At 46.0% G+C, this 12,821-nt stretch overlaps 1 protein-coding gene across 1 annotated transcript in view; it reads left to right on the top strand.

Annotated features, from left to right (window-relative positions):
* Nucleotides 1-321: 321 nt before the first annotated feature.
* Nucleotides 322-12,821, top strand: part of LOC147726019 (HEPACAM family member 2-like) — a 175,598-nt gene continuing 163,098 nt past the window's right edge. Inside the window, exon 1 of the mRNA XM_086962853.1 lies at nucleotides 322-532. Coding sequence (XP_086818979.1) covers nucleotides 457-532 — 76 coding nt within the window. The 5' untranslated portion in view covers nucleotides 322-456. The remainder of the gene's footprint in view (nucleotides 533-12,821) is intronic.

The following is a 12,821-nucleotide window of genomic DNA, read 5'->3' as shown; positions in this document are numbered from 1 at the left end:
TAACAAAAGCAAAAGCTGCAAAGGAGATGATAAATCTCTCAGTTAATGAATGAATGTGTTGTAAAATGTTGTAGTTCTTTTTTAAAGTATTAATAATCAATGTAATTTTGTATATTGTAGATCTCATTGTAAGATTTAAATCTCTAATAAAACCTTGAAGCTTGAGGTTGAACTAAGAAGTGGAAATAGTTGTGTGCATCGGCCACCGGTGTGTGCCCGCCCGAGCCCCCTCTTTCTCTAACAGCGACTTCACCTTTCTGCCTGTGGTGGAGAGGAAATCACATCAGCGCGTAACAAGCCCACCCCCACACCCAACCACACCCCGACGGTAACCTAAAAACACACGCACATTCACCAGTGAAGATTGGCAGGAAGTACAGAGGCCCCGGCAGCAGGCGCCCTCTGCTCACAGGGTGATGCGGTGACTGAAACCATAGGAGAAGGGTGGCGGGCACCATGCCTGGTCCCGCTGGAGGGGAGCGGTGCAGGCCGCTCCTCCACGCCTGTCTTTATTTTCTGGCATTCTTCACTGGTGAGTACTTTATTTGAATTAATCATTTTGGGTTGTTTTTAAGTAACATCATGGCCAGCACAGTATAGTTATGTTATGTTATGTTAATTGATATTTGTAAAGCGCTAAATCACCGTCGGGTCTCTTAGCCCTAAGGAAGGAGTAGGTTTAGGTTGCAAGACGACACTAGGGTCGAGCGTGAGGTTAAGCTGTGTTTAGTGATTCCCTGAACAGGATAGTTTTGAGCTGTTTCCTGAACTGAAGCAGGGAAGCCTCCTTTCGGAGAAGCTCGGGTAACTGGTTCCAGAGCTGGGGGGCTAAGATGGAGAAGGCTCTACCTCCTTTGGATGCAATCTTATACCGAGGGCAGGAGAGTCGACAGGCCTGGGATGACTGTAGTGTGCGGCCAGGCACACATGCCTCAAGGTGCTCCTTTATGTAAGATGGGGCCTGGCCATCGATTGCTTTTAGATAGTTGTATTGTCACTCCTTTTCTCCACGGATTGCGGTTGGTTTGAGGGGCCGTGGTTACCTGGTCGCGTGAACCACTGCAGGGCGCAGTAGCAGGGTGGACTCTACCACCCTCAAAGAGTAAAACCCAGCCCGGTGTTCCAGGATCTGCATTAAGAACACTATACATTGAGTCGAAGTAAGTTGCATATTTAAGGGCCTACTTTGCAAAAATAAAGTGTAGCACCTTAGCTGGTGGAAGGATACCTCATCCATCGCGCTGCAGCGGATAGCACAGGACTGTAAATATCCACTTTTTGTCCAGTGCTTAATACTTCTGTTTAGCTGCTTTCTAGGCACTAGCAAATTAGCCAGATAGAGCAACCGATACAGAAGAGCATGGACTGGCTCGGCCAGGATCACTCACTTTAATCACTTGGCAAAGCCAGGACTAGGACTATTGTACCATTGATTGGCAAGTAGGGGATTAGCCACTTGCATCCTACACCTGACTCTAAGGTCCATGTCCAAGGCTGGATAGTGCCACAGCTGCCGTGGTACAAGGCATGGTGTTGACAGCCTTGGGTCCCAGGTCCCCTCTGATAATCTGTGTGATTTTGACATCATATTCTTCGTGGGTGTGTGTTACACCCATAATTCCGTGTAGTATAATCATGCGTAATTACCCCAAAATTCTGCGCCATTACGCAGAACTATGGGAGAAGAGTAATTCCACATTTTGCACTTTTTCTCAGCACAAAGATGCCCCCTCATATCCAAAAGGGATCTGAGGATGCATGTTGCACTAAGAAATAGCGCTAAATGCCACAGACCATGAATAGGGAGCACAAGCAGCCACTCTCGCTTGCTACATGCGCAAGTGCTGTAGGATTTCCCCCCAATTTACTCCCAGCATTTAGCACTATTTTCATAGCACAAAATGCACAGTCGCATCCAAACTGGACCTGAGGATGCATTTTGCACAAAGAAAATAACACCAAATGCAACAGAACACAAACAGCGGTGAGCAGCCAGTCATGCTTGTTAAATGTGCTCTTGCAGTAGGAATTTCCCCCCAAAATTAGTCTTAACTACGCGAGTAGGCATAATCTCGCTAGTATCAGTAATTCTGCATGGCAGAGTAACATGGAATTACCAAAATTACTCTGAAGAACGGGTTTAGGGGATACCATTTGATGTGGGGATGGTGGGTCAGGGCAGGCTTGAGTCTGTCCAGGGAAGTCTTTTAGGCTCCCCCCATGATTCATTCTGCAGAGGTTGTGTGGGACCCAGATGTGCTCCTGCTGCTCCTGTGGCCTCTGCAGCTTCTAACAGGGTCTGTTGTCTGTGAGTCCAGACTAGTGGGTCTCGAATTTAAGGACCAGATCATTTCAGGTCCAGAAATACTTGGAATTATGGGTGGCAGATTGTAAGCCTTAGTTATTGCTCCGGGTGAAATTCTACCACTCGTAATTATGACCTCATTCAGATGAAAAAGGAGAAAAGTGTGAATCTTCCATGTGTTGAGTTGATATCAGCAGGTTGGTATAAATTTGATGCTGTGAGTGCAATGCTTAATTTGTCCCAGTGGCCTCTGGTGCTCGGCACCCACACTTAATTGTTAACACCAGCACTTGTGACAGCTACCACGTGGAGAGGCTGTTTGTACGATTTAGAGTTTAGCAGAACAACAACTGTTTTATTAACTCAATATACATTAAAAACAACTAATACCCACAGCCCAAACCATTCTTATAGCTTTGGGGGCTTCCAACAGACTGAATTGACACACTTGTAGCAGTGTTAAGATTAGTAGTTGTATAGTACTGTTATAGCTGCACCAACAGAGGCAACGGTTAGTGCAAGTTGCGGTGGCAGGAAAAAAGAGCATACAAGAAAACATAACGCATGTTATTAAATATATTCAACCACAGGGAATGCGCTTTTAATACAGTTTAGCTCACGAAAAGGCTTACTTATAACCTCCGAGGAAGCGTGCAGATTGGGCATCAGTGCAAACATAAAGGAGGTCGTGGCTTATAAATAGATTCCTCCCCTTCCTTGCAAACGAGAATTAAGTCAAAACAAAACAAAATGTAATACATAATAAATAAAATAATAAAGTTAGTTTGAGGGTTAAATATTCTTTGAATTAATATTTAGAAAAATGTATTTATGATTTAATTAACTAGATTTCTATTAGTTGTAATACACATTTAATACGATGAGTTACTGTGCTGTAACATGGTATTTTATTAGCTCTGGGTTACAAGTAAATATTTTTCATTCTTTTATATTTGCATTTTATATTATAAGATATTTTTTTTTGTAATTCATAAACTTTAATATTTGTTCCTCTACGTTCCCATAGGGAGAGCTCCGTGTCAGTAGCGGAGATTTCTCCCAACATGTGAAAAGTTACTAGTAGTAACTTTGCATTAAAAAAAACCTGCTGAAAGAGGCAGCACCAGCAAGTGGAGACATATAAGTCTACACTTAGGAATAAATCTACACTCGGAAATGGTAAATAGCAAACAAATGTAGAATCACACCCAGGAAAATAGTAAATATACACACGAGGAAGTCTACATATGCATATTTGCCTTTGTAAATTAAATCCGTTGTAAGCAGATGTAATGTTGTGCATGTCTGGAGCTAAACCAGGAAAATGCTTCCTAGGTCACCTACATAAGCATTGCTTCTGAGATAATTTTGTGACATGGGGAGCTATCTTGCAAAGGTATGTAAGAGAGAAAGGCCTTAGACTTGGTCCAGAAGAAGTTGGAAGTCCCAGGTATTGAAATGTTTCCATGTTGGGAAGGCAAATGTAAGCCCAGAGGTCTGCTGCACCTGGCAAGCCACCAAACCTGGCAATGATCGTTTTTTCTTGTACCAACGCTAAAGATAGGTCCTCCCCATTGGTTGAAGTGTTAGCCCTGCCTCCATTGGTTGACCTGTTAGTCCCACAGAAGTTCAGGTCAAGTTGCATCAGTGCCAGTACCTATGTCAACGTCCCCTAAGACTGCACTTGTTGCAGCTGGTGCTGCAGTGCTTGTGGGCTCATACACAACTCACAGCAGCTCTGCACTCTGCACAGGGGTTCCAGATGTGGAAAGATCCAGAGACCCTGCATCTGCAGCTGCCTCCTCATGGCACACAGCACAGCCAGAGCTAGGCCGGTGCCTTGAGATTATCTCAGTGGGCTTGGATCAGTGATTACGAGTGGATAAACCTGTCAGTGTGAACTGACAGACAGTCAGACTGCCTGACTGCGAGTCTACAAACTTCGAAGGCCAGGCAAGCAGCAGTTTAGTAGCAGGAAACCACAGCGAGGGCTGGGAAGCTGGCAGACCGCAAGCACAGTGCGTAACATAACATAACATGCGTATTTGTAAAGCTCTTGTTCACCCAAGGATAGCTTGGCACGGAATGAGAGATGTTTATTGTCACCAAATGTACTCATTGTATCGACCTGAGAAGGATGAAAGGCTGAGTGGACCCGCTTGGATTTTAACCCCTACAGCGGATGCATTAGTCTACTAAACCACCAGACAGTGCAACATGATTGCCCTACTCAGAGGGTTGAACTGGCAACACAACGTACCTGGTGAAATTCTATATATTATTAAGCAGTCTTGCCTCCAGTTTTGAACGAGGATCTTATGAGGATATTAATGTTTGGTTAAAAAACAAGTAGACTAATAAGTGCTACTGGAGAGTTCATGGGTGGTAATAACATCATTTATTAGGGTGCTACACAAAATGTCTATTAAAGACAGTCATCAAACATGTTTCGACACTTCAGTGAGTTACATGGCTTCACTAAACATATCAAACACAAGGAGATGATGGATGGAGCACTGAATTAATCAGACACTCACCCCAAGTCACAGATCTGAGTTGAATCCATCATCAGTCTTTAGCTCACTTTGCCACCCCAGTTCAGACCCAGCTATATGCAAATCAGTCTTGATTCTGTGCCTCATGTGAACAGTCTCGCCCAAATTGCCAAGCCTGGTCTACCATGTACCAGAAACAAGCATCCTAGGACTAGTTTCGGTGTAACACCCCTCATCAGCCAGGCTAGCTTGAATTCAGTGGCAATGTGAGCAAGACACCCACATCTGAGCATACCCTGCCAACTTAAGGCGAACAAAGCAAACACAAGGAGATGATGGACGGAGCGCTAACATTTTTTCAGACACTCACCCCCATTTACAGATCTGGCTTGAATCCATCATCGTTCTTTAATTCACTCTGCCACCCCAGCTCAGACATGGCCAAATGCAAATCAGTCTGACCCTGTGTCTCATGGGAACAGTCCATCCTGAACTGGCAAGCCAGGTCTTCCCTGGATCGGAAACAAGCATCCTGGGACCGGTTTCTGGCATTCCAGCCGTCTTCAGCCTGGCTAGCTTGATTCCAGTGGCAAAGTGAGCAAGGGACCCACGTCTGGGCATACCCTGCCAACTTTTCCAACTTTGCATGTGTGCTGCTATGTGCAGCATTCATACAAAGTGGGACAAGTATTAGAGGATAATTTTTGCAGTGGAAGGGTCCCCTTTCAGTAGTTAGTATAAAACCTATGCTTGACGGAAAAAAATCACAATTGCACTGTGGTGCAAGGGTGACAGCATTTGAGAATGGCAGCCAAAGAGTGCACCAGCACATGGGGAAGGAAACACAGTCAAAAGAGGTGGGACTGTTTCCAGCCCCCAGATATGCACAGCGTCATGCCACTTTTGGCTATTTCTTATTCGATCTTTTAAATTCCAACTTTTATCCAAGTAATCCATTTTTTAATGAAATGCTCCAATCTTAGAAAAACGGGACCACGCACTCCATGTATACGTAATTTTTCAAGTTTCTACTGTTCATCTGGAGTCACACCGGACTTTTCCAAGAACATGATAAAGACGTAAATTCAGTTCCAAGCAGTGTTTATTAAAATCACATAACCCAATGCATTTCGGACTGTTATGCCCTTCTTCGGGGGTCACTGCAAATAATAAATAAAATGACAAAATTACCAAACTGTTCACTCCCGTACACATTATCGATTTTCATGTCTTGTAAGGCCACAATATGTTATGTCAGTGGTTAAGAAATGATCACATGTGTCCCAAGTATCATTAAATTATCAGTAAACCAACCAAATTGCTCTACACATCGGACGTATCGAAGAAAACAGTGCCATGTCTTTGTATAAATGGTGCTGTTTCCTGTGCTGCATGGCACCAAAAATTACTGAATCTGCCTTCCGGGTTGAAGATATATTGGAGGAAATTTACAACTTTTGGCACAAAACAACACAGCAACAACAGTTACTGCGCTGCATTGCATCAAAAGGAGAGAGAAAAACAGCACCAATTCTGCTAAGATAGTCTGCCACGTGCCGCACACATTGCGCAGCACACATGAAAAGTTGTAAAACCGTGGAGACGTTTAAAGGTTATTCTACTGTTTTGCATTCCTCTGGAAAGTTTCAATTTTTTGGTGCCAATTGCTATGTAAAATGTTAGTGAGATGGGGATTTGTATCAAAACACCTGGGTGGATGGATGCATGCAAATGCCTATATGCCACACATGGTATATCCGCTTGAAGACAGTAGCACAAAGTAGTGAATAGCACTCATTTGCATTACAAAAGGCTATTTTCCAAGGTAAATCATAATTTGCATGGAAAGTATTCCCCAACACAACACTTTGTGCTGGGTTTGCATCATTTTTGTGGCACCTACCTGGTGCAAAGTGTTAGCAAAGTTTACCAGGTATTTGTAGCTGTCACATAAAATGCATGTGTGTATCTTGGTATATCTGCATTTCATTTTTCTATAGCATGAACCTGGATACAAGGCAGTGGGGCACTGTACATAGTCAAAGACACTTGAAGTCAGTGAGTAACAGGAGAGGAAGCTGGGCTGTGGATGGTTCGCGCATTGAGATGCCGTTTTCTTTGAAGAAGTGAGTAAACGCTTTCCGGAAGTGGAACAGCATTGGATGGTCCTGATGGATACAAGGATGTTCTTCCAGGTCCTGGTGCTTACATTTCTTGGAGTCAGCAGTCTGCAGTATGAGGGTGTCCTGTCTGAGAAGGTGAACTTGTATGCAAGATAAGTGAGGGTGCTGTTCCTCATGGCTATGTAAATGATACAGCTGTGTTTGGGTTTTATTTGTAAAATATTTTGTGAGACGATGCTTTTCTCCATATTTCTATCAAAAAGCATTGCGATATCTGAAGTTCTAATCTATCATCCTCCTGGTACTGTTGACTGGTGTACTGGCATTATTGAATGGCTTGCTCTAGTAGTTATTCTTAAATATGCTAATTTCACCGTTGTATGAGATCTCACTACACATCTGGAGGACAAAATTGTAATACTGCTATGTCTTTGATAGATGACTTTCTGGCATTAGATATCCAGCTGATTAATAATTCCCCCACTCACAAATATTAGAGGGCATAGGAATACAGGACTCTGCTTTATCCTGGCTTAGATCTTTCCTGCATGATCGCATCTTTCAGTTGCACGCTAACCAACATGGGTCAACACCTCATCATTTAGCCTCGGGTGCGCCTCACGGGTCTACTTTGAGTCCTCTGTATTTTAACCTATATGTCAGACCATTGGCAGATATAGTAGAAAATTGGGGTTTGACACTCTTTTCTTATGCAGTCGAAACACAAATTGTGGTACCTCTGTCATCCAAGGACAATCAGAATACAATGGCCTTGCATTCTTGTCTCACCCAAGTTTCAGCATGGATATGCGTTTACTCCCTAAAGTTAAACAAAGACAAGACGTAGGTCTTATTTTGTGGGTAAACCCCTACCCCTTGAGGCTCCCACTTGTGGCCTGTGACTATGGGTAATGCCCCTAATCCAGAGCCAGTTGTAAAGAACTTGGGGGTCTGGCTGGATCATAAACTCATTATGAGGTAGCAGATTAACAAGGTAGCAGCCACTTGTTGTGGCATGGTGAAATGACTGAATGGTGAAGATTCTTTCCTGCCGCCTCACCTCTGCTCAAAAACCGTGGTCCGGACCCTAGTTAATTCTAGGATGGACTATGGGAACTTCATGTACCTGGAGTGGAAAAATTACCACTCAAATGCCTCCAGACTCTGAAAAATGATGCTGCAAGTCTCTTGCTCACCCCAGCCCCCAAGTTTTCCTCTGGAGCCAGTCTGTTAAAGACCCTCCACTGGCGTGTGCAATGTAAGGCATTGTGCTGTTTGCACAAATGCCTGTTAAATACCCCTGTTAGGACCCAGATCTTTTGACTGGGTTGAATGTGTGACATTGATCCACATTCGGTCCATCACCTGTTGTTTTTGCAAATACCAGACCACACTGTCTTAGATCATTGGTGTCTCGTTATTCCCCCGCACACCCATTGCGCTTCAGCCATTTGAGGCTGGCCATAATTCCCAGAGTTAAGAAATCCAAGGAGGCCGAGCATTCTCTTGTCTCGGACCAAGACTTTGGAACGGCTTGTCTGCTGTTCTGAGAGACCGTGACTCACCCCTTGTGTTTCAGAAGCTTTTAAAAACCTAGGGGCATATTATCAAGGCGGGCGATATGAGATTATCACCGCTTTAGCGCCTGTTGTCGGCCGCTAAGCGGCGATAATTTTATCGCCCTATTAGCAAGCTGTCGCTAACAGCAGTTAGCGACAGCTTGTAGGCGATAGTGAGCGGTTTGGGGCCCGCTTTGCATGTCAGCGATATTTATCGCTAATAACATGCAAAGTAGGCATACCCAACCTGTTAGTGACTGAAAGCAGTCACTAACATCGCTATCGCCTAATAGCAACGCAGGCGTAGCGACAAGAAAATCCGCGCTAAGCGCGAATATCACCAAAACCTAACACCTGCTCAGACCACTTCTTAGCCTGTATATCCAATTGGAGGTAGATATTCAGGCTAAGTCCCTATTAGTGATAATGCCTGAATATCAGTGGATTTCCAGCGATATTCACGCATTATGCCGCTATCGCCGGATATTTTATCGCTTTGGAGATAAACGTTGCTAATAACACTTTATCTCTGCGATAAAATCCTACGATGCGCGGCGATAAAAAAAATGTTGCTAAGCTTATTTAGCGATAAATATCGCTAGTTGTTGATAATATGCCCTCTGGTTGTTTCCATCACCGGATTCTTTTCAATAGGTTCCATTCTTACTTTGTACTTTGAAGTGACCCAGTCTGCAACTGAGCAAGCGCTGGGAAACCGTTTTTAGGTAGCCATAGCTTTACAAAATATGCATAATAATGATAATTTTATTGATTTACTCACTTTATACAACAAGTGGTATGTAGAAACAGCAGTCAGCCACCATAGTAACATACAGTACTGAAAGATAGCAAGCTGTATCCAAGAGAGCCTCCCTCCTCAACTCATTGTTTCTATCCAGATAGTTCTGGCAAGCATGCGTCCCCCCATTTCCGACCAACACATGATGTATGTCCAGCTTTTCTCATTTAGGACCATTCGCGGATCTGCCCGTCTTTGGAGGGTAGTACCCCTGTATCAGCACCACGTATCCCATATTATATAATGTTTGTGCAGACATCCTCTAGCTTTATGAATTGATATTTGCAGTGACTGGCATCTGTCAAATGCTGTCTTTAATTTTTCTAGTGGCAGATGTTCCTCACTCCTCCAGGATGTGGTGAAGTCTTTTTTGCCACCAACAGACCCAGCCACAGCAAAGCGGTCTTTATTCTATCAGTATCTAGCTCCGCTGTTATATGGAGCAGTGCAAACTTTGGGTCTCTGGGTAAAGTCCAGCCGGGCACCCGCCCCGTGGGTGTCATTACCCGTTTTCAGAATGGGTTCAATTTCAGACATTCCCAGACTGTGTGAAGTAGGTCACCTCATTGGTAACACAAATTAAGCAACGTGGCGAGGCAATTGCCCCCCTTCTCCGTATCCTCTTTCATGTGTAATATACTCTGTGAAGATACTTCCACTGTCTGAGCCTGATTTAGGAGGCAATAGCAGACTTGCATGGGCAGGCCAGTGCTTCCCTTCAGTCATCATTAGAGGGTCGCCCCAAGTCTTTCTTCCAGGTCTCCCATAGGTGGCTGGTGAGTTAATCACTAATGTCGGCACACCTGGGAGATTTTATGTGTGGTCAGGGTGCCTAAAAGAATTTTGGCCTCCAACGGGCTATAGTCCGGTATCTCATCAACCATCGTTATATAGGGCAATAGGGCGAATCGGAGCAGTGCAGCTGGTTTTAACGATTGTTTGGACCAGCAAGGAGAGCCAATAGAGTTCAGTCAGGAAGGTGGTGATCATATTTCTTCAGTTCCTGGATGAGACATTCTGTGGCATGCAGGATGTCACTATAGAGCACCAGTGTGGAGTCTGGGAGGCCACAGAGTAGGGCATTATCACCATCCAGGTGTGGGAGTAGTGGGAGTACAAGGGCCTTAACACCAGTTCTGAAGTAGTTTTCAAGAAGAAAGGGTTTGGCTTTCTTTAGAAGACAAATCTGGTATAAGGCCATCTTTGTTTTTGTTTGGCAATGTGTACCTTGAGTGTTAAGTTGTCCAGGGTGAATTCAGGTGACTTGACATTTGGTAAAATTGGGGTTTCAAGGTCCATGCCATTGAGCCAGGTTTGCACTGCATCTTGTTTGTTTTGGCAAAACAACTGGAATTTTGTCTTAGTTGGGTTGAGCTTCATGTGGGCGCTGGATGTCCAGGTCTGAATAATGTGCAGATGGTGTTTGAGGTGTTGGATGTCTGAAGCAGAGGAGGCTTTCAAGTTGAGTTGAGTATTATCAGCATATTGGTGAATCTTGATGCTGTTAGCTGTGAGTATCATCATACATCTGAGTAGAGCACCAAGCGCCTCCCTGTAGAGGCTGTAGAGGACAGGGCATAGCAGGAAACTGTGGGGGACTCCACAGGTGATAGGAATCTTTTGTGACCTTGAGCAAGACCTCTGACCTCCTGGCCAGGGACTCAGCTCTCTGCCCCAGCAGCTCTGCTGTTGTGCCACTGCCACATCCCCACACCTCTCTGAGAAGGTAGGTGTTTGAGGCCCTCCTCCACATGCAGGACACCTGCCTGTGCCTCATCCTTGGTTATCCAGTGGAAGAACCTTGCTCTTCTGCTGGTCCGCTGCTGTCTGTCTCTGTGTTTGTGCCCGTTTTTCCTGTCTCCTATCTGTCTTTGTTAGTATCTGGTTATTGTGCCTTTGTGTCTTCATATTGTGCCTTTTTATCTGTTTTTCTGTCTTCCTGTTGTTTTTGGCCTGTTTGTGTCCTCCGTGCCCGTTCCCTCCCGCCGCTGCTGCCCAGTGGCCCCTCCCCTCTGCCTGTCTCCTCTCCTGCCTCCCAGCTGCGCTTCTCTCCCCTTTCCCTATTTAATGGTGGCCGCTGCTCAGGTGTCTGAGCAAGACCTCTGACCTCCTGGTCAGAGGCCTGCTCTCTCCCCCAGCAGCTCAGCTGTTATGCCGGTGACCCCATTCACCTCTAAGCTGGTAGGTGTTAGAGGCCCTCCTCTACCCGCAGGCTCCTGCCTGCGCCTCTTCCCTGATGGTCCAGTGGGAGAACCTTGCTCTTCTGCTGGTCCGCTGTTGTCTGTCTTTGTGTTTGTGCCCGTTTTCTGTCTTTTACCAGTCTTTTTATTATTGTGCCTTTGTATTTGTTATTTTCTGTCTTTCTGTTTATTTTTGCCTCTTCCTGTCCTCCGTGCCCATTTCCTTTTCCGCCACTGCTGCCCCCGGGCCCCCTTTCTTCTGCCGGTTCCTGCTCCCGCCTCCCATCTGCGATTTCCTCCCCCTTCCCTATTTAATGGCGGCTGCTGCTTGGGCGTGTGAGCAAGACCTCTGACCTCCTGGCCAGGGACTTAGCTCTCTGCCCCAGCAGCTCAGTGGTTGTGCAGCTGCCACTGCCCTCTACACCTCTCTGAGTAGGAAGGTGTTTGAGGCCCTCCACCACCCTCAGGCTCTGCCTGTGCCTCATCCTTGGTGGTTCCGTAAGGGAGCCTTGCTCTTTTGCTGGTCCGCTGTTGTCTGTCTTTGTGTTTGTGCCCGTTTTCTGTCGTTCATCTGTCTTTTTGTAATTGTGCCTTTGTATTTGTTATTTTCTGTCTTTCTGTTTATTTTTGCCAGTTTGTGTCCTCAGTGACCGTTTCCTTTACTGACGCTGCTCCCCCGCAGTCCCCCCCTGCCTATTTCTGCTCCCACCACCCAGCTGCGCTTCCCTATGCCCTTCCCAATTTAATGGCGGCTGCTGTGTGGCCGGACTGCTGGCACGCCAAAGGCAAGCCCGTCTCTGCCCGTCCGCGACCCGGCCACGACCAGCGCCAGGGACCCTGGCTCTCCGTCCACCGACCACTACAACTCAGCTGACCTCCACACATTCACCCCAGAAGGTACAACCACTGCCAGCTGTCTATGCCGAACACCACCCACGGCCAGTTCTCCTGCCGATCTTCCGCACCCCCACAGCTGCCACACTCATGCCAGACGCCTGCACCCCGAAGCCCTGGGGTGCATTCTCCTCAAAGTGCGCTTCCTGCACGGACATGCTGTAGAGATCTGGTATCTCCTAGACACCCTCTTGTCAGATGTCGCCTTCTTCACAGAAACCTGGACCAACCCCACCTCCGCCCCTAATATTGCCACAGCAATCCCTGATGGATAGAAGATCCAGAGGAAGGACCGTCCAAACCGCCCAGGAGGAGGACTTGCCATTGCACACAAGAGCTCCCTCTGATTCTCCACCTCCAGCACGAGCGGCTCTCCATCTACCACTGAACACCTCAATTTCCAGATCTAGACCAGCCCCCGAACGACCCTACGTGGCACCCTTGCCTATAGACCCCCTGGACCTCG

This window comes from Lissotriton vulgaris, chromosome 3_1 (assembly GCF_964263255.1).
Source record: "Lissotriton vulgaris chromosome 3_1, aLisVul1.2, whole genome shotgun sequence".
Classification (NCBI taxonomy): Eukaryota; Metazoa; Chordata; class Amphibia; order Caudata; family Salamandridae; genus Lissotriton; species Lissotriton vulgaris.
This window is presented reverse-complemented; position numbering and strand designations above follow the sequence as displayed.